We start from the raw sequence: 27,212 nt of genomic DNA, 5'->3' as shown, positions 1-27,212 counted from the left end.
TTTGTGCCGAGTCCGCATTATCACACAAGCATTGAGAAAATGACATGTTACATGCAGGGGAGTACGGTCTGCGTGCCCTAGCCAGCAGTGAAGGGTCAGCAGTCAGGGCCAGTACAGCAAAGCGCTCCTGCGGGGTCATTTCCCTGCCAAGGGCATCACACAGCATATGATAGACAGCCAAGCTGAACACCTGAGGAGGGCCCAAGCACACATACGTTCACATCAGAGGAGAGATGATTGCTATGAACGGGAAGAAAAAGTCGACACATCCAAACCTTTTGGACCTGCCAGTTTTCCAGCGGGGTTTGATTGGGACTGTAAGCTTCTTCCAGGCTTTGTCTTACGTGAGGCTTTTGGCCATGCCGGTCGTGGAAGGAAGCAACCACTTTGGACAGGGCACGCATGATCATCTTTGCTTTCTCACTGAAACGAAGACTTTCCTAGGAAAAAAATCAAATAAAACATTCCTGAGACTTAACATTCACCACCACTGATGGGTTGAGAAGTTCAAAGCTACATGGCTTGACCATGGACTGGCAGTGAATGGGTTTTAACGAGCACTTATTTTGGAAATGTTGCTTGAATATAAATTGTTGTCGTGTCTCCGGAATGCCTGCTGACCCACACGTGTTAAATTGAACCACAAGTTAAAAGTTTGATCATCCGTCTATGTCCGATGATGAGTTTCTGAGCTGGAGTGCAACAGTGTGGCAAGTTTGACTCCCCAAGCGATGATCAACTAGGTGAAGATCCCGAGCCCGAAAACTGGTTGTAGTTACAGACCCAATATCTTTTCAAATGCTGCCGGCAAAGGGATTCATAGTCTGAGCGTATTTCATTGAACTATGGGTTCTTTTTATTGTGTACTTTTGTGAAAGTTTCAAGGGCAAATCGGTGAACAGATAAAGGCAAGACAGCACACAAATACATAACTTTCACATTATAAATGGATCTATCCTGACATTCATTATTTGTGTGAAAACTCTCCATCTTCATGCATTACAATCACCGAATAAGCAGTCTTTTATTTTTTTCCGGAGGAGGTAATGAGAATAAGCTTGCGTGATTCACCTTGGTACAGAGCGACATGATGGCATCCTCCTCCCCAAAGGAGAAAGGTGTTTTGCTGCACAGGTGCACATGGTAGCCCAGCTCGGCGTACGTGTGGAAGGACAAAACATGACGCCTGAAGGTGGGAGAGGAAGCATGCAATCGTGATTCATTGTAAAACTTTTTTTTTTTTAAAGTATGAACCCCCCTAGGCAGATTTCACGGTTCTTCCTCTGGTCTTTCTGAACTCTGACACGAACAAATGAACCAGAACAATCTGTCGCATGTGAAAGGCTGCTCAGTGCAACACCAAAAACGCTGAAAGGCGTAAGGGCTAACATGGAAATTCGCAGGGGAAGCTTACCAACAAGCTTGTTCTAATTGTCGCAGAGCAAATTGGTTTTATGGGTTGTAACAGTTTGAATGATATCTTTTTACCTTGGGAAAATCGCGGAGAAAAAAAAGATTGCCAGAATGAACCGTGTTCCATTTTGGAGGTTTCATAGTGATTTGAAACATGTAATGATACGGAGCGCGTCCCAGTCGAAGAAGCAGCACAGCCTGATGTGCTCTCCGAAGCACTGAGCCGAGTTCATAGTCTGGTCAGACCTAAGGAAAAGTAGAACTCCATCTCCACGGCTCCATTAGCGTTACATAATTCAGCAATCGCAGACTAACTCGACGGATGAGCACCAGCAGGCGCTCGGTAGAATAAACGCCATCCAAAAGAGAAATGATCCCTGATGAAGGGAAAGACTTTGGTTGAGGGGAAAAAAATATATACCGACAAAATGTCTGAATGACTAATTAATTGGAACATTGTGACGCACATACAGATGAGCTGCATTGAATGAACACAAATAAGCACGCAGTATGCGCTACGGGCAGATGGACGCAATGAAAAGAGAGCCTAATACATGTGAATGCAGCGCCCCGCTTCATAAACTAGACCTTCTGCTCACGGTCGAGGCAGAATCCATTAGATCGAGACGAGGACTTTTGTCTTTTTCTACTGCTTACATCATCGACAGTAGGCAGACATTCATCGGTTGGAATGAATAAAGACTAAAATATTTCCTTTTCTTTTTTAACCCCCATGAAAAGCTTCCCATCGTAATCTGTAAAGAAAAGCCATACATTCAAGTAACAGGATCACACCACTTGGAATTATGGACCTAAATTTAGCAGCCTCATCATGCTGAGCTAATTTGAGATTATTATGTGAAAGCGTGAGCGTGGAAAAGTGGTTGTGGTTTGTGTAGATGAGGTTACAAGCATGTTAGGTTCATTGATGACTACATTGCCCATTGGTGTGAATGCTTATTTGTGGAGACTCCAGCGAAGAGTGCTCATGATTTCAATACTTCTTTTATTTATTTTGTGTGTCGTTTGGGCCCAGGTGGAGAGTTTGATCGCAGACTACGTCCTTACCCTTCGGGTAGGTTCAGCACGGTGGCTTTGGAGCAGTTGGTCTCGATGGTGACTACGGGCGGCTGACACTGTCTGCTCTTCCAGTGGAACGGGGCAGCCTGGAGAAGGGCGGGGCAGCGAGTTGCCGAAATGTCATTGGCTGAGAGGGGCGAAAAGGGTGGAGTCGACACACGCACACAGATGCAGAGATGGAAAACTTTCACTAAGCATACACATTGATTGATTCGGCAGTGCTGTGAAATAATCTGCTCTCATGTTTTTTTCCACTCAAATGAATGAAAATGCCATTAATCTCTTCCAGCCGCCTGCCTCCCCCCAAAATAAAATGACCCTCTTTCGGGTGTGCTCACCTTGGTCAGTTGCCATAGGCACAGATAAATTGGTTATTGGGATGTCTAAACTCGTCTTAGCTCATCAGTATGGCACTAACGTTAACAGTTCTTTCTAGATGATAAAACTATGACTGTGAGTACTATTATGCTTGTGTTTCTACATGTGCCATTCGACCATTTGCATTCAAACCATTTAAAGTAGCTCGCAAACTGAAATGCTATGCGTCGTTTCGGACACATTAGGTGTGTTTGTTTTATGTTTGTTTGCCAGTGAAATTGAGCTGAGAGTGGCAGTAAATAGCAAGGTTAGTTCACTGCCACCTTACAGAGCTTGTCAAAACAACAACAAAATTGCCTCGAAAAACTCAAGTCGAGTGAAGACGTATCTCAAAGTACCCCGGTGTATTCAAATGAAGGCTGTGACCGTTAAAATATATTTGTATGTGGGTCACATGCACACGTGACTTCTTACTAGTGTCTAGTCCTCCCCAGCGCAGCAGGCCAGAGAAACTGATGAGGATCTGGGAAGGCTGCAGGCTGTCCACGCACAAGTAGTACGTCCCCCGCGCATAGGAGCACTAAGACAGACACACACGTAAGCACACACGGGGCAACTTATCGGTCGAAAGGCAGACAAGGAGGAGAAAAGAAGCAGTGGAAGGCATGGCAGGGAGGGCATGATAGTTCAACTGATAAAGGCTTGGCTTCATGTAGGAGAGTGGAGTCAAGTCAGGCGGCATAGAAAAAAGGAAAATACAAGCAGCGGGGGCAGCAACAACGGTGATAAAGGAGACGACAAGGGTGATAGCGGTGGTGGTCTTGTAGTGTTGGGAATGACAAGCAGAATCGTCCCTATCCCGGCAGATATGCAAACACTGCTCCACAAACAACTTGAGAGTCGACTTACAACACCACAAGTGTTGATTTAAATGTGGCGCTACATATTAGCTTTGTGTCTAAAAGTTTGGACTGTCCATGTTGGAAAATTGCTGCATCATCATCATCATCATCATCATCCACAACTCCAAAAAGGTGTGTACCTTAAGAAGAGACTTCTGGGCTTGGTGCGGGTACGTTTCCGAGTTATGGAACACCAACAAACGACTGAGTAGGGGGAGAGATATTTTTTTTTTCAAAGTTCCCTCGAACATGTTTTGAATGAATGAGTGTGTGTGTGTCTGTGTTACCAGAAACATTTCGGAAAGTCTTCCAGTTCCACCCAAGCCTCTGGTAGGATGGGTTTGACTATGGGTTCCTTTTTTACGCTCCGAGGTGGATCTGAAAAGACGAGACGAAATTCCATTTTAATGACACGGCATGAATTTCTTCTCTGCACTACTTATGAACCATGTGTAGGCCCAAGCTTCTTTTTAACTGGCGAACACAGATTTCGAGCTAATGGCACAGTTGCCTTAGTGAGACAATTCACGGTAACCTTGGATAAGGAAATCAGCCCAATGTGACTTTGAGGTCACACCTCTGAAAACTCAAGACAACAAAAGCCATTCGCCTGAGAGACTCAGAGCCACTCATGGTCAAATCCTGATCTTAAACACAGTGAGCGGAATTGGCCTAGCACCCACGTAATGACATCCTTACTCCCACTCACCCACTCCCACTTTAACTCACCGACAATATGCGCACCGACACACACACACACACACACACACACACTCCATCCAATGAGATGCACGCACATACGACACATGGGCGATGCAGTCTCTGATGCTGAGGAATGGTTGCCCGTTTCACTCAAACCTGCAGGTGTTACTAAGCAACTGAATGAGGGCAGAGTAAACTGGCCGGCTGTCTAAAGGCATCATTTCAGCGCAGTCTCCTTGCAAGTGTCTTGGCCAACTAAATTAGGCATGCAGAGGAAAGATGGATATGGTGAAAAGTGGGTGATTCCAGTCCAGGGCAAAAATCGCGGAACCTAAAATATTTGAACTGCATACTTGCTTATAATAGGGTGAGTTGAGGTTTGGGTCTGAAACGTGACGCTACTTTTGTGGCTTGTTGGCATTTCCCTTGACAGACTGGCATTATTAAATGAAGGGTATTTGACTTCATCAACCCAGTACAACATCCATTCTGACTCCAGAGAGAGGAAACTTCATGAGGACTTCCGCCACATTGTACTGGAGTGAGCATTCAATGATCTGATTTAAACACCAGACACAAAATTGAGAAGAGACTGATCATCGCCAGGGCCGATTATCGGCACCGATACTTTCCGTTGTGACAAATATCAGCATGCCTTGTAACCACAGGCATACCGTTGTAAATCCTATTTTGTTTTGTGTTTGTTTTTTTTTCCGTCTCAGAAATCAATTTGGGCCCTATGAAATTGCAAAGCGGGAGCCTTTACCAATGGAGGCAACGTCATCGTCCTTCTTCTTGTTGTCCTCTGCGGGAACCTGAAGGGACAGAGTGAGGGAGAGTGAGTGAGAGTGTAAGAGAGAGGAGTGAGCAGTTGAGTTGCACAAGCATCCACAAGCACACCCCAGAGACGCGTCACAAACTCCTCCGGTGACTTCCGTGACAGCTGCGGCCGTGCGCCGTGCCCAATGATCACCACAGGACAGCAGACAGGGTTTAATGTGACAAGAGCCGCTCCTCCCATGCTGCTGCTCGACAACACCACCAGGGAATGGCGCTGCTAATTTACTGACTGTCACTAACAGATGAGGAGTTATTATGTCGTTGTTTAGCATGTTAATTCTGTTCAAGGGGTTGGGGAGGGGATTACTCAACTGCTCCAATGCCGCGTTCGTTTGCCCGACAAATAATTCCATTTTCCTAATTAGTCATTAGCAAATTCCGTCAAATGGTGTCTGAGCGAGCTAGGAAATTGGAAAGCACACGAGCGCATTGTGATACAAGGGACCCCCGACTTTGAGATACGAGTCGTCATCCAGATGTTGTTTTTTTTTTTCCTTTGACTTGCGAACCTAAACTTGAACTTCAGTGCTGTACTGTGGTTGTGAACTCAGTTCTCTCACTTCACAATAAACAACTTTTTTTTGGGGGGGCGAGGGGGCAATTAATCCAAAAAGAGGCTTCAAGTTGTTTAAATGGCACTCTGTTTACTGTCAAACTAAACATAAAACAAGGTGTGTATTTACAACTGTGCATTTACTACCAATCAATGCTGCCTTAAGAATGACACGCTAACTTAATGTACACGTATAATGGAAGATGCCACCGCCATGAATCCTTTTGACCTTTTTGGAACCCGTGAGGAGATGGCTGTTTGAAGACAATGCAATGCCATTGTGTCAAAATTCCATTTCAGGAGCGCTTGTGATTCCGTAAGATGTGCCCAACACTTCATCTGAATTGTCCCTCTTTCAGAAGCACAGAGTAGCAATCCAAGTGGAAGTCCAACAGTTTATTCAGCTCTTGACGACAACTCAACCTTCCTGGGCAAGACTCTGATGACTCAGAATGAGTGTGTGCACATTGGCGTGTGCGCTTGCGTTTGCGTGAGTCACCCCTTATTTAAATAAGCGGGGTGGGGGAGTAACTCAGAAAGAAAAGAAGCCCCGTGATTAGGAGGCATACTTAACTTCCTCTCCGGCACATGCTTCGATGTAAAACATATTCCATGTCACGCAAGTATGAAATGAAAGCAGTCACGACGAAAGCAATGTGAAACATACCACACGAAACAAGCATCTGGCTAGCAATCCACAGCATGTCTTCACTCGGTGTTCCTTTCTGTCAAAGACCGCAAACAGATGCACGAAAGCAGTGAAAGAAGATCCAAATCTAGTTCTTTGTTCATAAAATGTCGCTCTATACCAGCGCTGGCTCATAAAACTTAGAAACTGTCTTAAATTGTGGCATTAGACTTTTGAAGTGCCACTGTCTAAATCAAAACAAACATACTCTTCACTCACAGACTACTGGTCTTTCGTGAGAAATCTCAAATGCAAGACTCCTGAGTTTTTTAATCTGCTGCCTCCTGATTAGAAAGCTATTTTTTATGACCAAATCACAGTCCTGGATGGAAAACTGGAGGAAAGACTATTTCTTTAATCCAGACTTCCTGGAGCTTTATTTGACAAAGTCAGCAGAGTTAAGTCGTCTTCTCCCTGAGTGACTTCGTCTGTAAGTTCTATTTTTCCTCCTCTCCGCTGACGTTTTCCAATTCTTGAATGAAATGAGTAAAGCAAACTCAAATCTTTACCGATTTGGATTGGACCTCAAAGGCCCGTCTTGGAAATGGAACAGCACAGAAGACCTTCGGTGATTAACCACATTCCGAGAATAGTCGGGGTTAAGGCGGCCTGCTTGCATAAGGGGCCTAATTCTTTCAAGCACATTAAAGTGGGAGGAAAAGAACTATTGGGGGGGATATTAGGCGCGTCATGTGACACCACCATCTTTTCTTTTTCTAATCCTTGTGGTGGGGGGCTGAGCGCAGATGTTGATTCTTTTGGCAAGAGTTGACAGAAACAGAGGGAGGGGGTCAAAGCGAGCAACAAAAAAAAAAAATGCCTTCTTGCATCGGGGACTGCGGATGCCTGATCCGCCATGTGCATGGTGGACCGCGCACACGCGCGCACACACTAAACGACAGCTTGTGCCCGTGCTGCCCTGGTGTAACCTCGCTATCACTGGTCCCAGTTTCACAAGAGAGCGATTCATCTCAACTATCTAACTGTATGCTGAGAGTGATGTGTTACAATCACCCCCCACCCCTCCGCCCACCCCCAGGAGACATACACACTGATGGCTCACCCTCTAATTTCACCGCTTTTCTTTTTTTCCTCTCCATCTGTACGACCCGCCGCATCCGCCTGATGCCAAAGATTCTATTTCCACATCTCAGTTTCTTGCTCGGCTGCTTCCTCCCGATTTATTTTTTTTTCTATTGGCTCGCCTTTTCATTAACCATAATGCTGCCCTATCTTTGTCGATTTCGCTCTGCCGCCGCAGCCGCTGTTGTTGTTGTTGTGGACCCACCGCCCTCGTCTCCCGTCTATTGCTAGCTCACTCTTTGGCGCAGATGTGCCCCAGGTCACCAGTGGCCTGGCTGGGGGACAACAGAAGTGACTTTGAGACTGGGTGATGGCTGCCTTGCTGTCGCTGACACAGAACGTCCGACATGATGGGCTGCTCATGGATGCGAGGGCAAGAATTGACTTGTGAGGCCTCAAAACTAAAGATGAAAAAAAACATGCATGACATGACTTGTGAGCATCTAACCGAGGATTAAAGCTATGTGGGTAGTTTGATTTTGTGGATGCTGTAGTCGAGTAATCATCGCAAATGGCATCGAATAAACCCCCCCCCCTCCCCACCCCCAAATACAAAGTATTAATAGTTTAAAACGCAAATAGGACAACCGGTAAAAGGAAAAACAAATGTAGCAGCGGTGGTGTTATTAACAGCACAGGAAGCTGGGGGAGAATTGATGACACTTTATCGCAGAGTCTTGCCAATCTTAAATTTAAAAGCCATTGGGTAGGCGTGTGTAATTTCAGAATATTTAGCATAGTTTTGTCTCAAACATTTGTTTCCATCGAGTGTAAAAATTAGAAATGGGCGAGTACCGATCAAAGGTATTATGCCGGTACCAGTCTTATTTAAAAGGTACCAGTAGATGCTCCCGATACCAGCCACTGATACTGAAGGAAAACAAAATATGACATTTAGTAAGTCCTCTTGTGCTGTAGGTGGTGCGACAGTGTGGCAGTTTGACACCTCAGCAAATCATCTGTGTCAGAATGAAAGGGCTTTGCTCACAATTTTTGTGTGAAATGAAATGTCATAGATCAAAAGTTCGAGAGGCTTCGGTACTTGGTATCAAGCATCCTTAATACGTCCGCGTCTGATGGCATAGAGTGTGCGAGCCCTTGCAGAGAGTGATTACCGGTACCTCGACTTCCTCGACGACACTCTCCCGGTTAACGTCGCTTTCAGCCGCGTCGGGGTCGATGGGCTCGCGGCCTTCGTTCTCCGCTCCCTCAGGGATGGGGTCCAGATGGGGCATGAAGGACAGCTTCTTCGGAACGTTCCACTTGTCCATTCTGACGTAAAGAATGCATAGCGTGGGTGTGAACGTCACTCGGCATCGTGACACCAGCGCATCGTACGCTCAGACCTTTGTGGCTATGGACTGTGTCGTCTCGAGACGACTCGTGTGTCTTGCAACGCTAGCTAAATGAATACGATCGCAGATATGATTCATCCTTCCGAAATATTTGACAGCACACCCACCGCTGTGCGGGTCGGCTCGGGGGGGTCTTGACACGCTGATCGATGAAGGGGCTGGCGATGCCGATGAACTCCTCAGGTTCGGGCACGGGTATGACTGCGAGAACGGAAGCGCACATCACGGCCTCGCTTGATCTCATTTCTTGTCTGAATGATGTCAGGCATAAGCACTATTGAAATATTGTGGCTAGCTTCCAACGCTGTTGAACCTCTCATGCACATCTCCTGATTTAGAATTTGCTTTGCTCGCTGCTCGTTATTTATCCATGACATTCACCTACACCGTATCACAGAATTTCACACAATGGTTTTGATATACGCCTCTGTATGCACATCAGCCCCCTCTCGCTTTGGTTCTCTTTCTCTCCCGCTTACTTTGTGGTTCGGCGCTGATCACAGGGTTCTCGCTTTTCTTGCGGAACAGTTTCCATTGCGGCTCATGCGTAGGCTGGGGGGGTAACACCAAGGGGCACGTTCGGGTCTGGGTCAACAGGACGACGTGGCTGTAGCGCAGACAGAGGTTGTAGCGACGGAGAGCTTCAGAGGAGTCGGCCTGTATGAAGGCAACAAAAAAGGGGAAGGCGCAGAAATCAAAGAAAATGTCAAAGAAAATAAAATGCGATTTCAAGTGAAATTTACAATGAATGATTTTTTTTTTTTAATCATAAAAAATATGTCAGTACACTTCCAATTTGAGACCTAATTTTGTGAGAAGATGAAAGTTGAAGTTTTGGTGAAAACATCATGTGTGTTTTATGTGTGCAAAAGGTGACTATTTTATGTAAAAACAAAGTAACACAAAATATTTAAGTTTTATGAAAATCAATTTAAAAAAATTCTCTAAATAACACATCTTTAGAAGCACAGTGTCAAAATATTACCAGTGTTATAATTTTATTAAAAATGGGAAAAAAGGGTGTAAAATCTGGACTAAAGTTGAATTTACAAGAAAAAAAAAAGTATTTGATGCAATACCACAAAAAAAAAAAAAAAGAAATTGTTGGGACTCCCTTGTGCTGAAAACAAAAAGGTGACTGGAATGTGTGTGTGTGTGTTTTTTTTAAATAAATATGTAGTAAAATTCTTTATTTTCCTACTCCGAGACTTTATTCTACTCACACTGTGCTGCTACAGTCGTTTTTTTCCCCCCTTTTACTCCATCGTAGTCCTTTGTACTTTTGAACAAATGCAAGCGTTGCAATGTACAAAACCACAAAGCAGCACCGATTCACAGAGACTCTCCAAATACAGATAACGGCAACATCCATACCATTTTTGTGTACATATAGGGGTCGTCATGCAGCTGATTGGGATAGAAGCTGGCGCACACCACCAATTTGCGGCTCCCTGCGAAACAGGTGCGTCAAGTGTCATTTCCCAAAAGGTCATTAAGAATGCGCTCCGTAAGACATGAGCGAAAAAAAAGAAATTGCCGCTTGTGCACCGTGTTTGTGACCTGACCTTTGTCCGTGTCCCGATGGCTCCTGTGTTCACTGAGGGCCAAACTCCACCTCATTTGTGCGCGACTCTTCTTGGGCTGCTCTTTAGGGGATTTGTGCATGAATTCCGGGATGCTGCCTTGTAAGAAATCCCATGTTTTTCGACGGCACACGTAGCTGGGAGGAGGTTCAAGAAACAGTCGTGTGTTTTTTTTGTTTTGTTTTGTGACGTATTGTAAGTTCTTTGCCCACAATAATAAGCAAAACTTAATTATATGGAGCGGTACACCGGAGACATGAAACTCTTACTTTATCGGACTGAATTCCGGGATCCAGCCGGTAAGATGGTGGATGAAGTTGAACTCTCCAATCTCGTCGGAGAGCTGCTCCATTTTACTGAGAGGGAAAAACAAATACAGGCGCAACAATAGGAAATGATGACATGAATACAAATAAAATATGAAGAAAAACGATCATTACCGTCCATGAACAAGGCCATTTTAAAGGAACCTTGCTTTGTCCTGAATATTAAAAAGGGGGGTGCCCTGGGATACAAATTTCATTCATTATATCCGACTTGGGCCAGCGTGCAGTGATTGTTTCTCAAGCTTGTGCTTGCGACTCATAATTTTAAAAATACACGAAATTAAATGGTAGCCGCTCGGCCAGGCTTTATTCTGTAAATGACGATTGCTTGAGGAAGACTGGCTGTGTCAGTGCCTCCCAAAAAATAAATATATGAATAAATAAAATTCATAAAATACAATAATTTTTTCTTTTTAATTTAGCAATTATCCAAAATTGCCGCATCAAGGACATAACAGACAATACGAAATGTTTTATCTCAATGGGGAATATCTCGGCATATCAGTAAAAGAAGTTGCCACACAATGACGACGACGCCACAGAAAATTCCCTCTCACACAATGATTCATATTATTCATCTGGTTAACTCCAAAAATGTGTTTTATCAATATCCAAGCACTTTCAAGCACTCTTATGGACCACCGTGTTTGACAGTGAGGATGTGTCAGCAGAAACAGATGGCCCAATAAGCTGTAATTGGCCCTCTTGAGAATCGCAGTGTTTGGTCCACAGTCATGGCACTCAAGGAAATTAATCCTCAACAGAAGTTCACCAACTCAGCTTAAAAATACACCTTTGCCCAGGAGACCAAAAAAAAAAAAAAGAAACTACACTACTGTGACTTATGAATGCTTCGGTGGGGAGGGGCGATTGTCCTGCGTCCTTCGTTTCCTGATTCCGATGAAAGATTAATTCGTCGGTCAACCTTCAGTGGACAGTGGAACAAGTACCTTTCTAGACACGCCACGGTGCTACATCAGTGACATGCCAGTAAGTTTGACACAGGAATGAGGTCAGACCAAAGTCTGGATTGAGTCAGCAAAATATGGCTGCAGGAATTTAAAGCACTTCACTTTTTAATTGCTTGCCAACAAATGGGTCTCGCGGTTGAAATTAAACAACCGGGTAAATCAAAATCTAAAACACAGTCAATGCGTGGTGTCGATGCGGTGTTTGTGCTCTCGTTGTGTGCATGCGCCACAAATATGGATCTGCGCACTAACTGATGACGTGCAACACGGCAGAATACATGAATAAATCAACATTTTTTAAACAGTTTCTTTGAACCACTTGGGACTCTGTACTGGTCATTTGCATCCAACTCACTCCTTTTTGCAAATGTAATGAAACTCACGATGGGTGGTGATTTGTGTCTGATGTTGTCATTTTACAACACTACATATCAATAAAATGCTGTTTACATCAAATTCGACCTTTTGGCTCCATCGTGGCCATTTTCGAACAGCCCATTTTTTTTTTTCTTGCCGTTTACTGGACTGAATCGTAACCTGCACTATGGTGAACTCAGTCACTCCCAAAGACGTTTTTAAACGTCTTTTCAGACTTGGTCCAGAATTGGCTGGTACTGAATGAGTTAAAAAGGGGTTTTGTGTTGCTGAACCATCCTGAAAAAAAAAAAAAAATACTGAATCAATGCCACTCACTTTCTGTTGACATTTTCACTGAGCGGCCTTGTGTTCATAACTTTGATGAGCGCCTTGGACAATAGCATGGGCCACAGCTCCGTCCGACAGCTGGATGCCGGCAGCAGCAGATTGTTGTCTTTGTCGAACGGCATGGAATCATCCACCGTTATCTTCCTCCAGCAACCCTGAATGCACAGAGGAAAGACTTTTTTTTCCCAGACTCATCTGTTGGAAACAAACAAGCAGTGAGTTTGTGTCTTAGCAGTTTGTGTCATCAGGACCTGTCTGGGGCACCAGAGAACGATACTACATAGAGCGGCGAACACGCACACACACACACACACACACGGGGTTAATAACCTGTTCACAGCTGCACCTGTCCGCCACCGGGGCAGTACGTGATGCGAGTCGATGAAATATGGCTCTCATTCTTGTCAAGCTGCTTCCCCAAGACGGAGATCAGGAATGGGCAGCTGGCAGCTCAAGGGACGAGTTTCCCCTCCCAAAATTATATATACTGTATATATATATTTTTTTATAACATTTTGAGGATTTTTTCTTTTATCCATCCCCCCACCCCCCAAAAAAACACTGATAAACATTGATTATACATTTTCCAATGAGAAATAGGGGGGAAAAAACTAAGGCTCCTAAATATGAAAAAATATTCAATCAAAAAATATATAACTCTGTGAATATGCAAATTTGCAGTTGCCAACTACAAACAGAAATATAATTAGAAAGACCTTTTCATAATTTATCAGAGAATGGGAAGGAAAGGTGGTCTAAACGTCAGAAGATTGGATTTTCCGAAGAGGCCCTGGGTCTTATACTGCATGTGGCCATTGATCCAAAGCTCTCTGAGAAGTAGAGTTGTAGGAATTGTGAAGAGCGAGCAACCATATTCATGTTTTTGGTTCTTTGGGAGGTCAATGGAGATTATATTTTCACAGCTTCATTAATTGCATGAGTTTTCCTTTGCCGACTTTCAGGGAGGAATTGAGGGTCCATTTTTTTCCGCATGACACTCACCATCCAGAAGAGGCGCACCAGGTATTTCCCGTAGCTGTTGAAGAGCGGCACGTGGCCTTTGCCCGGCTTGCACAGTGAGTAGATATGCTCCCAAGGTTTCCAGCCGTAATGGTCGGAAATTTCGCGGTGGTGAAAGAGTTTCCAAACGATGTAGATCTCACTGATGATCCACCTCATCAACTTGGGAAGGAGAGAACAATATGCAACGCTATAAACCAGATCCAAAGCTCACAGTGGTGCGCCATTAAGGTCTGGCAGAGTATCCAAGTCTAACTTATTGGCAGTGTAATTCTTTTGCTGGTTTATGTACTTGACTTAGCAATGACTTAAAAAAATCGTCAAAGCATGTTGCTCCCTATTCCATATTTATGAGAATTGTTAGATGTTGGCACATAAGAATTATTTGTGGCGCCAGCTTAAAAAAAAATTTGTAAAAAGCATCCGCTGTTCAAAAATTTGCCTGAAAATAGAAAAAAAGCACCCCACATCGAGGTGAAGGGAATTTTTTCCTCCCGCTAGTTCTCATTAATTCCATTAATTTTACATTTTTTGTTTGAAAGTTCACTCTAACTAAAGCTAAATGAATGAGTTAATATCAAAATGGATACAAGTCACAGTAAAATTCAGCTTTAATTTGAGCTTTTGTACTTTTAAATATTTTGACTTCCGTGAAATCAGTATTTTATTTATTAACCAAGGATGCAAAATGGCTAAAAGGGGGGGGGGGGGGTCTCCTTTTATCGTTTTGCAGAAATACATCATAATCAGGAAAGGACACAACCATTCTTGTCAATCGTTCTTCGGAAAATCGTACTTCCCGAGTTCACCATACTATATTTGGCACTCTTGATATTGAACAACGACTCGGGTTCACGAACCTCACTGTGTAGCAGATGTTGGTTGGAGGACACCAGGTCAAAGCTGTTTGTGTTTTCAATAACTGTGGGTATCTAAAATAAAACACATGGGTGGAAAAACAGTGCGTTGGTACAACAGAGAACTTTGCAGCGGTCACAGGTAACCTTTTTAAAGTCGACACCAATGTGTGGCCTACTTAACACTTCCCCGGCGGGGCGGCCTTTGCTGGTCTAGCCTCACCGTGATACTCCCCTGACTGCCATATCCGCGATGAACGTTCTACTCGCACCCTAATAGACTCCAAAGAATGACTAATTCAATATTAACAATTGTGTTCGCTGATGGCGTCAGAGATCAACCGAGGGTCAATGGGGGCTCTGTTTCCGGCGCTGGAGACGACCTCAATGAGACGGCGCCTCCGTCGATAAAACCGGAGATATCCGAGATGAAGAGAGACGCCATTGCGCGCAAACTGGAGACGGCGGGAAGCACTTGCCTTTGGCCTCGGCTTCCCTTTTGGGAGGGGTTTAATTAAACTCTATTGACATCAGGAGTGAAAAGGCAGATTGCGATCTGGTAATGACTTATTCAAAGAAAAAAAAAAACAAAAACGAAGGCCTCTAAGAATCGCTCACTCCCGCGCGAAGGGATGTGGAAGGGAAAAGTGTCGCAATTAAAACACCCTTGTGGAACCATAAAGCCCATGTTTCCTCTCGTCGAGGCTGAGGGAGTTTGTTTGCCCAAGTGCGGAGCATGCCAGGCGTCTATTTGGGGAAAGAGGAGTCATTTCCATCCATTCATTCATTTTGTACAGCACTTGACCTCGTTAGGCGACGCGGCCAAACTCACACTCAAGCGATTGGCATCTGTACCGCCTCAATGCAAGGGAAAATCTGCAACCTCTGGTGTTTTGACCAGGAAACAACATTTTGAAGGACCGCATGTACACTTTATGTATTTAAAGTTGGACTGTGTGCCCTGCGATTGGCTGGCAACCGATTCAGGGTGTCCCCCGCCTACTGCCCGGAGACGGCTGGGATGGGCTCCAGCACCCCCCGCGACCCTAGTGAGGATCAAGCGGTACGGAAGATGAATGAATGAATGAATAAATGCAATTTTGTGATCCATGTGTTGAGGTTTACCATGCTGACAAGAAACTCTGCAGGACGCCTCCAGTACTGCACGTTCAAAGAAGCCGGAAGACTAATTCTCCCCTCTGGGTCCTCAAAGAAAAGCTGTAATAGGGAGGAAAAAAAAGGAAAATGTAGCGAATGTCGATTTGTGTTCCGCTTAAGTGTAACAATCGTTTACATTTAAAACGGGAGGCTTCTTTGGATCTTCTGGCCCTTTGCCTGAGTCCCATTTCTCCCTGTAGACATCCCCGTCATTCCATTCAGGCCAGACGTCGTCCAGGCTATCCGCGGAAGTGATGGGTGCTGAACATACTCTGAAATTGGGAGAGGATGCAAGTCAGACTCGCTGCAAGCAGCAGTTGTAGTTTGCTCTAGGCTCTACTCATTGGGTTGGCAAACCTGGTGAGGGAGTGGAATATTTGACAGACACTTGCTACACAAACAGCTCGGGAAATCTATCGGTTTTATAGCGCTAGTATGAATGAGGGTCTTGGGGAAGCTGCAGCCGAACCCAGCTAACTTTGGGCAGGGTACACATTGGACTGGCCCCAAGACAATCACAGATCACAGATCACATCTAGACTAACAGCCATTCACACGCACACCTAGAGACAATTAAAATTCTTCAATGAGGCTAACGTGCATGTTTTTAGAATGCAAGTGTAAGTTTTAGTATGTGCACATTCCACAAAGAAATAAAGTGTAGAGTTCTACACCAAACTGCAACTACTATAACAAATGGATAAATTCACATTGAAATACAATATGAAGGTTTTTGACACCAGTGTGGAAGTGCTTTTATATCATTAAAAAAAAAAAGTAAACTGTCCTAAATGTTGCAGGAAGCTTATGCTGGTATTGGCTAAAGTGCTAAATCTTCATAACACTACGAAAACCAACTCACTCTGCCTGCACGTCGGATATTTTGCTGGAAGTGGACTCCTTTTTCTTGAACTGAGATTTTGACATTGTATGTCGGGCAAATCCCTCGTCGTCATACGTCCTTCAATGTTGCCTCTCTACCATGCCAAGATGTTGAGACTCGACATCGCCATCTTCTCAAAAGCAATCGACGAATTCTCGAGCTTCATCGACTACTTAAATACTGGAAAGAAAGTGAACCGAGTGGACTTTTAAAGTCAACACGAGTTTGAATTTTGAGATTTGGCTAGCTTGTGACAGATAGCTAACGGTAACTAAGGGCAACGTGAAGCCAAACTCACTTAGCGCGCTGGTCCGGTAAAGACACTTTACAGTATGTGGACTCGTTATTTTGTATTTGTGCCGTTGACATAATGCATAAAACTTGAAACGAGCTTTAAAGTAATAACAGTAGCGGGGTTTTTTTTCTTCTAAATGGCTGGCATGCCACAGGTGCGTAGCGTACCCTCTTCCGGTCTAACGCTGAAATGTTTGGTGTGTTGCCGCGTTCCACGTCTGGTTGCTATGCGGAAGTCTGGCGGCTTTTTACCATGAAAAACGAGTACATTTATTTGTTTAAAAAAAGATCTTCAATATATATTGCTATGGATAGAAAGTTCCATAAAACTAAAGTTTGCATAAGGAATAAAATACGCCAATATTATTCCATTATTTTTTGCTAATTAAAATAATTAAAAATACTAATAGTAATACAATCGATACCCTCAAATAAAAACGTCTTTCAAACTTAATCTTTAAATCCGAGCAAAGGAAATCTATGTATAAGAACTTCTCGAAGTTAAAGTTTCATCACCACAATCATGATGTCGAAACATCAACACTGCATTTGTATTGTCAATGAATCGACACATCTGCACAACACACAATACAATATTATATACAGATAAATTCAATTTAATCTAGACAGCATGAGAACATTTACCAAGCAGTCAATATGCATCGGTAAAACTGTTTATTCTCCTCATATTTTCACATGTAAACGCGTGTAAAACGACTCTTCATGCACAATTTACAGGAGATCATGTTTTTTTTTAATCAGACATTAAATAATGGATGAGCACCGAGGCATTTTAGCACACACATCGCAAATCAGATACATCTTTATCGCCACTATGAGCTTCCTAAAATAGAGTGTTCCTTCCTAAGTGTTCAAAACAATGTTTTATTGAGTAAGATAAAAACAAATCTGTATTTCCTCAAATAGCGCCATGGGGAAATTTTTTTATTCAATTGCAGAGGCATTTATTTGAGGAAATACAGCCGAATATGTCAGAACTGCTGTACAAATCACGTTTACAGCTGTACAAACAGCACAGTAACACCGTTAATGCTTAACTATGGCACTGTCGTGAAATCGAATGCAGAGCGACAAACAAGAGTGCATAGTTTTTTAAAGAGGTGGAAAAAAGGCTTTATACCCCTTTTGCATACACAGTGGCAAGCACTAAAAAGTGAAGTGTCTCACACATAAAAGGCAGCAAGGGTGTCCAGGTTGTCTAACGTAATTATAATAATAAACTAAAAAAAAATTGCCACAACCACTGCCATTGGCTGGCAACCAGTTCAGGGTTTACAGCGCCTACTACCAAAAGTCAGCTGAGATAGGCTCCAGCACACCCGCATTAAGTGGTTCAGATCATGGATGGAGAGCTGGATAACCCCCAGTCCTTGTCAACGGGTAAAGTCCAGGTCCAACAACGGACCAATGTCAAGTATTTGCGGCTTGGGATTAATTCTTAGTGGTGGAATAAAACAAACGCAGAGTGGTTTGAAGGTGGATGATAAGAGACTGTGAAGCTCTTTTGGAGGCCATCAAGATAACATGTTGCTGTCGGGAAAGCTACTATTAAAAAAAAAAGAATGTATAAAATGAAACCAAGCCTCAGTCCTCCCAAAACATTCTCGCCCTTGCTTGCATCTAAAGGGGACGACGGCGTCAGGGGCGCGTTTTGTGTCTGTTAGTGTGAACGTATCGAATGTTAGCAGCAGCCCGGCTTGCTCTCCGCCGCCACAGACTCCTGGTCCAGTCTGATGCGGTCTCTGTTGCTCTCCTCGTACGGCAAGCCCTTGTCGTTTGCCAAGATGTTCTCCACCAGGAATTTGGCCGCCTCGTCCACATTGATGTTGTCCTGGAGGAGGAAGGAAAAAAGTCAATAGCCATTCGTACGTTTCAATTGTTATATAAAGAAAAAGGGAATGACAAGAAAGTCCGAATCACAGCAAGAGTGGGCAATTGTGCGCTGCAAGGTTACTAATGACCATATCACATTGACAAATGTGAACAATTTATTATTTGTCAAGGAAGCTCCCCGACGTGCCAGACGGCAATATTGTTCTGTTAGTCCAGTGAACACATCTTTCGATGAAGTGATTTTGTTTGGGCAACAGCTGGCAAATGATTTTAGCAGGCAGCCAGAGGCCATCGGAGACAAAGTGAAAACTTTTTTTTTTGTCCTTCACACTGCAAGCCAGAAGCTGTTACTTAAAGAAGTAATGAATATTAATAAGTTTTCCCCTGCCCCCGTTCCAGAACGGTGCATCTTTTAAAACAATAAATAAATAATACTGATACACAAACACAAGTCAATTATTGTTTATGAATGAAAACTTGTGACTCGAGTCCGATCTGCTGTTCAAAGCTCACAGTCGCGATCATTGCAAAGCATGTGACTCTGGTCATATGATCAACTTTTTTTTTTTTTTTTTTGCTTGGGTAAAGCAGTGTAATCTCCTGACTTGAGTTCTTCGCACACTTCCCCTCATGACAGGCAGCAGACGGACGTATCGCCATTCCAGTCAAAGTGATTGGTCGCCGTGTCACACACCAACACGAACTGGCCCGTCAGGCCCGCGCTGCACCCTTCAATGTTCACATGACGTCGAGTTAAGAGTGTGTGTTTGTGTGTGTGTGTGTATACAAGATGAGGAAGTGGTGGGACACTAAACCATGCTGGGTCTTTTATTATACTGTCGTGTAATTTGTTATGAAATTGCATACTGCTTCCATTTTGTTTTGATTTGTTTGCATGAAATTGGATGAATTTTTTTTCCCAGCAGCCAATTGTCTTCATTATTTCGTCGCATTTCTCTCGGCTGTACTGCTTCCAGTATTTGGATGAGGATTTGAGATTGTTATTTATTTATATACAGGCACTGTTTATTTATCCAATGAGATTTCTAATTCATCCTGATACGGCCTACGAGCTCACCTGCGATGACGTCAGCATTTTTCTGTTGGCCGATAAGACCAAGCACGTTCGAGAAGCAAAATGTCGATTACACTTTGCACACATTAATACGTTTAACAATCAGCATTAGCTAGCTAGCTAGCTAGCTAGCTAGATATCACAACAACATAGCTGTCTGTGCTCTGGCCACCATTTTATGTGCGGGCTTTGTAATGCTATAAAGTGCATCTGCGGTATGATGAGACACTCCATAAAGAGCTAACCACCACTAAGCCTGATAAAAGTGGAGAAAAAAAAGTGAGAAAAATTGTGAGAAAAATGATATGGAGGAAAAAAAAAGCTTCCCAAAAAATTAATGCTGTCCATATGGGACGGAAAGCATTAAAACAGACAAACAAACCAGTCTTTTTTTTTCTTTAAAAAAAAAAAAAGTGTGCAGATCATAAACTTGGTAACCTGTGACATCTTGACCGCAACACTGCAACACGATTATCTTTCAGATAACCTCTAACCCTGTTAGCTGTGTGGACTGCAGCATCCCTCAATCGCTTGTCATGTGATATCACAGCAGCCAAGGCAGGCGCAAAACATCTTGAAGTGGTTGGAAAACGCCTGTGTTGAACCAAAGACAGAGCGCAGTCGGAACCACCATGATTGCGCCATACTGAAAGAAGAAGCAGGCTTGGCTTCCCCTCCAGGAGGACTTGTGAGAGGAAGTGCATTCATCACTTGAAGAACAAAAACAAATTTAGATCTCGCGACAAGATACTTCAAAGAGGCCAAAGTGTTGAGACTTATGCTCACGGCGTCTAACAAGTGGCCGGCACCGCTATTTTCTGCCAAAGGTCTCTGATAAAATTGAGGTCGGGGCTCTCGGGTGCTTTCCCACCAAACTCAAGCAAAGCGCGATCATGCCTTTATGGAAATGACAAAGTCATAGTTCTGACAGAAGTGAAAGCGTAGAATTGCCTGAAATGGAGTGAGCGTATTAAGTTGTGGGAAAGATGTATGTATTGATGTATGCCTCACCTTGGCGGATGTCTCGAACCAGCCCAGGAAGCCCGTCTCCTTGCAGAAGTTATCCATGAGCGTCGTGTCTTTAAAACCCTCCTTCTTCTGGTCAGACTTGTTGGCCAGCAGTACCGAGGGGATGGGGCTGCCGTTGGCCAGCTTCACCTTGCTGTCGAGGTCGTGCTTCCACTTGGACACGGCCTCGAACGTGGAACCCCTGGTCACGTCGAAAACCACAAAGGCCCCTACCGCCTCCTTGTAGTACACCCGCGTCATGTTCCCGAACCGCTCCTGACCTGGAATTCAGACGGATGTTGAGGAACTCCAATAATTGGCTTCAAACCCTCAACATTTTCTCTACCTTGCCCCCCCCCCCCCCAAAAAAAAACATGACCCACTTTCCTTCATATGCAAGGGGCCGAATCTGTGCAGAGAAGTAATCTGCCATCATAATAAGCCTTTTCTCTCCTTATGGGCAATTAGCTTAAGCATACAAGACGCTTTAAAAGGGACGCGGCTAAAATATTTTTTTAAAAAAAACTTTTGAACACATAATGGAAATAAATGGTCCGAGACAACTTTTTCCAGGTACACTTTATAAAGGCAGCGCCGAGGGATCGACAATAACTTTTTTTTACGAGCACAATAGGATGCTAATGTCAACTTTTAAGACCACGAGCATATAATTTGAATGACAAATGATGGAATGGAAGTGACGAATCAACTTCCACTTGAGTGTAGGTACTCAGCAGCCATGCCGGTGAGTGGTTAAAGTGGTGTGACGCAGAACAGGGTGTTTGGGAGTGAATCCACTGTGGGGCCTTAAAGGTCTGATGCTAATTGCTCATAATTGGCAGGCTAATTTTAGCTCACGTAACCTCAGGTGAATGCACAAGAGACACGACACAGTGGCGTAGAGCTGATGGTTTTCCATTTCCAGATCTCATACATCAAATGGACAGAACGTCCAATATTTATTTACAATTAATGCACCAAATCCGTATATTTTCTTGAAAAAAGCATAGAATTCGAAAACCAGCAGTAACTAAATGCGAGTAGCCTCAATGGTTACCCACTTTGATTATGTGACACGCGCAGTCGTTCACAACTTGATCAATATCAGAGCGAGCCCGTCAGCCAGTCGGAGTGGTCCTCCTCCAGGGTAAACGTCACTGAAGACTTGCATGTAGCGATTATATCGACACGGTGGCGTACAAGCACGAGTGCCAGCCGTTACGGGCTAATGACTTATATGAGGTATTGACATGGCACAAGTCACAAACGTTTCATCACAATAAAGTACTGGAAGCATTTCAATTCAATATTCATTTCAAAATTCAATTTCAATAAACAAATGTGTAGATGACGTTCCAACATGTATGTTGACTTACAAGTTTCATTTGTGCTATGACCAAGTTCTGAATTCAAAATCAGTTACAGAGGTATCTAGCTAGCTATCGTAAATCTATCGGTTGCTAGCTATCAAGTTAGTTTGCTAGTTGGACAGCTAGTTAGACATCTAGCCATCTCATTTTGTTTTAGTCAATCATTCAGGAATTAGCCTGTTGGCTACCATTTGGACACACAATTTCTAAAAAAAAAATAAGTTTTGTTAACAGTCCAACCAAAGTCTGCGCTCCACCAAATGCTATTCTAACTTGTAAACAGCCAGTGCGTTGTTTGCACCGAATAACTAAAGTTAGAACAGCTAAAAAGCGTTAACGAGTGTCATATGCCACTAACCCAATTACCACAGGAATGGACTAAAGACAGTGTGAGCGCATCAGCACTGCGCACACACACACCACATTAGACGACAAATGACACGTATACAGCCGGTCACATGTCGCCAACATCATTAATACTCAACTAACGGGGCCTTTTTACTTTATTTTTTGGTGCGTGGGAGAAAGCGAGACGATGTCATCATTATCCATAGTTGCTCTACGCCGGTATGCGTTGCCACTGAGTGGGTGCGCATGTTGCCATGGAAACTGTCCAAGCTAGACGCAGCAGTATAGCAACAGCAGCAGCAGCAGCGGCGGCAGTGGTAGAAAAGCAGTCCTGAGCGCTATTAGCTAGAAAGCTAGATAATTATTAAACATAACCATACAAGTCTTTTTTCCCCCTTTTATCTTTCTTTTCGAATCATGAAATAAAATAAAAGTCACAATTGCTTTGGAAAAAGGACTTTCGGGAATTCGATTTCTCTCCTAGGGTGAAATTAAAAAGCTGCATGGTATGGGGCAGGAAGGATTTTCTCAGCTTGTCGATGCAGAAGGGCAGTTGCCCCTCTGCCGGGAGATGGTGCTGTGCAGCGGATGCTGCGCATTTGCCCTCGATGGACAGAAGCTTGTGCGGCTTCTGTCACAGATGTAAGGCTGCACAACTCTGTGCCCATGACAGAGCCCGCCTTCCTCCTCATGTTAGCCGGCCGAGAGGCTTTTGACGCTGCTTTGCGATCGCACAACTGCATTAATGAGGGCCACCACACGCTGGTCGTACATCTGCAGCATCTTTTTACAGATGTCAGAGGAAACCAGGCTTAGTCTGTATTGGTGGCTTTCAGGAGATTTTATTTTGAAAAATAAACATAGCCATGACCACCCGCTGTAATTAGTCAGATAGAGGTTGTAGTCATGGAGGCACTTGTAGGCACATGACCACGATGTGATCTTACTGCAGATTAGCCGAGCATTGAGCAACGGCACGCTAACCGCTAGCGTGGTCTTGTTCCACGCTTAGCGTCAACTGACCTGACGTCACGTAATACGAGGAACTCCTGTGATCGCACTCTGTGTACATGTCGCCCTTGAGGCGAGATGAAGGGCAAACTGACAACTGGGGACTGGATTTGAACCGACTATATGTAATGAGTCAGTCTTAACATAATGGCAACCCTGAATCACCTAGCAGTAGCATCAGTGCTAACAACACTTTTAAGGCATGCGAGCTATAAACATTCTTCACCAGAATAGCATAAAAATCAGAACGTGAAGAGAAACATTTCCCAGGTGTACTTTACGGTATGACACATTTCTTTGAATTGACGCGAACCATTTTGTCTCCTTTGACTGAGCAAATAGCAATTCTATCCAAGCTAGAGTATCAATTTAGGGTTAAAAGGGGGCTTGACATTTCAAGGCTTCAGGCTGATTACTATCATTCCTTCCAACGAGTGATGACGGAGGATGAGCGCGCGTGTTAAGACCTCCTCTCCTCAAATAGCCCGATAGCGGGACTTAACTTGCTCTTTATACACTTTTACGCCATGTTCTTACTCGTGCTTACTCATTACGAAAAGGAACAGCATGACGAAAGCAACACAAGACTATTTCGAGGGAAAGGGAGGTTAAAAATAAATATTTTTGCTTGTCTATTTATTTTGTTAGCAAGCAACCACTTGCAACTCTCCACTTGCCACCCTCCTGCACCGCATTCCTCGAGATCACTTGGCCTTTATCACGGTCTGTCCGACTGAATTCATTCAAGACATTCATAACTTCAAAGTCGTTACAGAGCGTCTGAATATTAAATAACAACGTTCCTTTGTTCTCCGTCATGGGATGATGCGACACATGGACAGCTAGAGACTACAGAAGTCATGACTTCAATTTAGAATGACGTGTGGTGCCGCTATGTCGCGGTTTTGAGCCCGGAAAACCCCCGTTACTGTTTCAATTTTGAGTTAATGCGTCAATGTAGCATGGCCCACAATTAAGAAGAATTTTCTGCTTTGTTTCATCCAGGCTGGCGAATATTAGCATATTAGTTGCCACGGTAATGGGTGAAGCAGCAAATTAAAAGAACTGACTGCAAGGCAAACGTTGACTGCACAACCCACGGAATGAGCTCACAAAAAAATCAATATCACGCTGTGTTGAAAATAATTTGGTAAGGTATTTATCAGGTCGCGAACAGAAATGAAAGACTCAACATGTCAAGTGTGTCAAATGGATTGATTGATCCAGAGAAAACTCACGCAGGCACGGGGAGAACATGCAAACTCCACACAGGAACGCCGGAGCCGGAATCAAACCCTGCACCTCTGCACTATGATGCGGATATGCTAACCATACATCCACCGTGCCGTAATCCATCACATTATCAGTGTAGTTCTTAATATGAATACCCAGTTCACATTTATACAAATAAAATAAGCGGTGTTCTTGTAACTTAGTGGAACTGAGCATGTTAGGTAAGGGACAAAAAAAATCTGTAAACATACACAATGCAGCTCAGTTTCTGTCTGGCTGCTAGAATGGTTTCTACTGTTTGTAACGTTTTTATTTGATGGTCTGCCGTGAGATTTATTTCTAATCTAGAATATGTGCCTTGACTCAATAAAGGTTGGCAAACACCGCTTCCAGTCATGTTTGTAGATGTTGGATTTTTTTATCCTTTTTTTTTTGTCCAATCAGATTTCAGCACATTGCTATGTTCATCTTATCTGCCCAGATACCTTCATAATCACTCGTGCTGGCCCATGCACTTACGACACGGTAACGGTACCAAGAGAATATCGAACGTAAAATTGGGGGAGGGGCCCTCAAATTCATCCTCACAGGGCCAGCAAGCTGATCAGCATTTCTCCATCCTCTGATTGGTTGATCAGAGCAATATTTGTTGCAGCCAATTTAAACAAGAAAAACACGCCACTAACAATCTGTACGCATTAATACATTTAATAATTTAGCATCTCTGATGAGTAGGCTCATGTTTAATTCCCAAAAATGTTGTTGTCATGTTCTTGGATAAATATTGATCTGCTCCAAAATATGGACGTATGTGAACTGTTGCGAGTTATTGTATTGCAAATAATAATATGGGTTATTTCGTGTACAGGTGTCTGAGTGACCACTAATCAATATTTTTGGAAGAACCGGGGGAATGAAATACTGTAAATCGAAAAATGTGCCTCGGGCCCCATGAAGGTGGGCCGGCTCTTGTGGTTGAGTGGATAATAACAACAACGTGACCTACATTCCACGGGCAATTATGAGCTGCAATGAACAGAGTGGGAAAGTTTCTGAATTTTTAAAAGACAAAACATGACTTTTTATCCGGGGGGAGGTCGATGTGCATGCGTGTGTGTGTTTTACCTGCGATGTCCCAGAGCTGCAGTCGGACGAGCGTCTTGCTGTCCCAGTTGAGGACCTTGAGGGCGAAGTCTACGCCGATGGTGGCTCGGTAGTGCTGGGAGAAGAGCTGGTGCACATACCGCTTGATGATGCTCGTCTTGCCCACGCCCAGCTCCCCGATCACCAGCACCTTGAACAAGTACTCCTTGCACTCCGACACCGAACCGCCGGCCATGCTCGCCTGCACCAACTACAGCGCTGCACTTGGACTCAACTTTTTATTTCAGTATGTGGGTGTGTCTGCGTGCGAGTGTGTCATGAGTTCTTCCTCCGGCACGAAAGGATTGGGGGGGGAGAAAAGTGGGCTGTAACGGACCGGGCTGGTCAACAAAGCAGAAATTATAGTTGTACATTTTCCTCCTCCCCTTTTCTTCCCGTGAAGGCATCACAACGTCACGCGACCCGGAAGTGCCAGGAAACTTTTCTTTTTCCCCTCACACAAAAGTTTTCTTTATACAACCACAGGCGCCACAGTTTAATAGTTACACGGGGTACAACACTGATATGCCTTGATAAACTTAACGGTCACTTAACATTTTCGAATATTTTGATCGTACATGAGGTCAATAAAGTGGCGCCTTCAAATACCTGAGTATTATTTTCCATTGAGGTACAGTACTTTAATTTACGGAATCGTCAAATCTGCTCTCTGCGGCCAAAAATGCGAGACGCAACTCTAAACGCAATCTAAGAACCGACCTCCCGCCTCCCTTCCCCGAACACCCGACGAATTTGGGCAATAAACTCAGGGAAGAATGACCAGCTCGGGTCGTGCATTGCTTACGCACTTGGGGGGTCATCCCTTGGGTGCCCAACTGCTCAATGTGCGACCCCAGTTCTTCAAACCGGTGATACTTAAAAAAAGGAGGAACAAAGAGAGCAAGCATTTGAAAACAATACTTGAGCATAATCAGCAAGCTCAATAAATCCAACAGAGTATCCAAAGTAGCAGTCCTGTGTAGATGCAGCAAATATTAAATAACATGTCCAAAGACTTTTCCATCAAAACCTTTTTTTTTTAAATTTATTGTACAGCCTTATTCACCTGTCCAGAACATAAGGGCCTATCGCATCCTAAAAGTTGTTCAACATGGTGCTATACCCTGTTCATACTTTTTAAGACATAAAAACCATCACTATCATAGACTGGAAAACAATTGGAAATACAATACACCGGCACCATGTACTGTAGAGTCTTATACTTAATGCTCATTCTTATTGATAAAAGTAGAAGAAATTGAAGGTGGAATTAAATATGCCATTACATGAAGCAACTAGCCATTGCAGGTACTTTACTGAAAGGATACAAGTTAGCTTAAAAGTTCAAAAGCAATTGTATAAATTCTGGTTTCTTTTTTTGGTTTTCCTTTTTTTAAGACTGGACATTCTAAATATAGAAACATGTATCTGTATTACAA

The 27,212-nt window shown here is 43.7% G+C and overlaps 2 protein-coding genes across 4 annotated transcripts in view; both read right to left on the bottom strand.

The window, feature by feature from the left end:
• The window catches only part of adgb (androglobin), a 29,137-nt gene extending 12,220 nt beyond the window's left edge, over positions 1 to 16,917 (bottom strand). For 2 of the 3 annotated variants that reach the window (XR_007960097.1, XM_052052880.1), the window contains exons 1-20: positions 16,417 to 16,917; positions 15,691 to 15,826; positions 15,522 to 15,614; positions 14,400 to 14,471; positions 13,522 to 13,701; positions 12,508 to 12,674; positions 10,787 to 10,873; positions 10,500 to 10,654; positions 10,309 to 10,385; positions 9,414 to 9,591; positions 9,042 to 9,135; positions 8,701 to 8,851; positions 5,182 to 5,230; positions 4,001 to 4,091; positions 3,854 to 3,917; positions 3,286 to 3,391; positions 2,482 to 2,620; positions 1,072 to 1,186; positions 276 to 440; positions 52 to 190 (exon numbers count right to left, since the gene is read on the bottom strand). Coding sequence is in view for 2 of the 3 variants with exons in the window: in XM_052052880.1 (XP_051908840.1) it covers positions 52 to 190; positions 276 to 440; positions 1,072 to 1,186; positions 2,482 to 2,620; positions 3,286 to 3,391; positions 3,854 to 3,917; positions 4,001 to 4,091; positions 5,182 to 5,230; positions 8,701 to 8,851; positions 9,042 to 9,135; positions 9,414 to 9,591; positions 10,309 to 10,385; positions 10,500 to 10,654; positions 10,787 to 10,873; positions 12,508 to 12,674; positions 13,522 to 13,701; positions 14,400 to 14,471; positions 15,522 to 15,614; positions 15,691 to 15,826; positions 16,417 to 16,481 (2,323 nt within the window). In the remaining variant the exon portion in view is untranslated. The remainder of the gene's footprint in view (positions 1 to 51; positions 191 to 275; positions 441 to 1,071; positions 1,187 to 2,481; positions 2,621 to 3,285; positions 3,392 to 3,853; positions 3,918 to 4,000; positions 4,092 to 5,181; positions 5,231 to 8,700; positions 8,852 to 9,041; positions 9,136 to 9,413; positions 9,592 to 10,308; positions 10,386 to 10,499; positions 10,655 to 10,786; positions 10,874 to 12,507; positions 12,675 to 13,521; positions 13,702 to 14,399; positions 14,472 to 15,521; positions 15,615 to 15,690; positions 15,827 to 16,416) is intronic. The other variant, XM_052052879.1, reaches the window with a different exon arrangement.
• A 410-nt stretch (positions 16,918 to 17,327) lies between these two features.
• LOC127592286 (ras-related protein Rab-32-like) lies at positions 17,328 to 26,174 on the bottom strand. The gene is made up of 3 exons (XM_052052909.1): positions 25,756 to 26,174; positions 20,672 to 20,949; positions 17,328 to 18,583 (listed from the first exon to the last, which is right to left on the bottom strand). The coding sequence occupies exons 1-3, from the start codon at positions 25,967 to 25,969 to the stop codon at positions 18,434 to 18,436; spliced, it is 642 nt and encodes a 213-aa protein (XP_051908869.1). The 5' UTR covers positions 25,970 to 26,174; the 3' UTR covers positions 17,328 to 18,433.
• Positions 26,175 to 27,212: the final 1,038 nt, after the last annotated feature.

The sequence above is a fragment of the Hippocampus zosterae genome, chromosome 19 (assembly GCF_025434085.1).
Source record: "Hippocampus zosterae strain Florida chromosome 19, ASM2543408v3, whole genome shotgun sequence".
NCBI lineage: Eukaryota > Metazoa > Chordata > Actinopteri > Syngnathiformes > Syngnathidae > Hippocampus > Hippocampus zosterae.
This window is presented reverse-complemented; position numbering and strand designations above follow the sequence as displayed.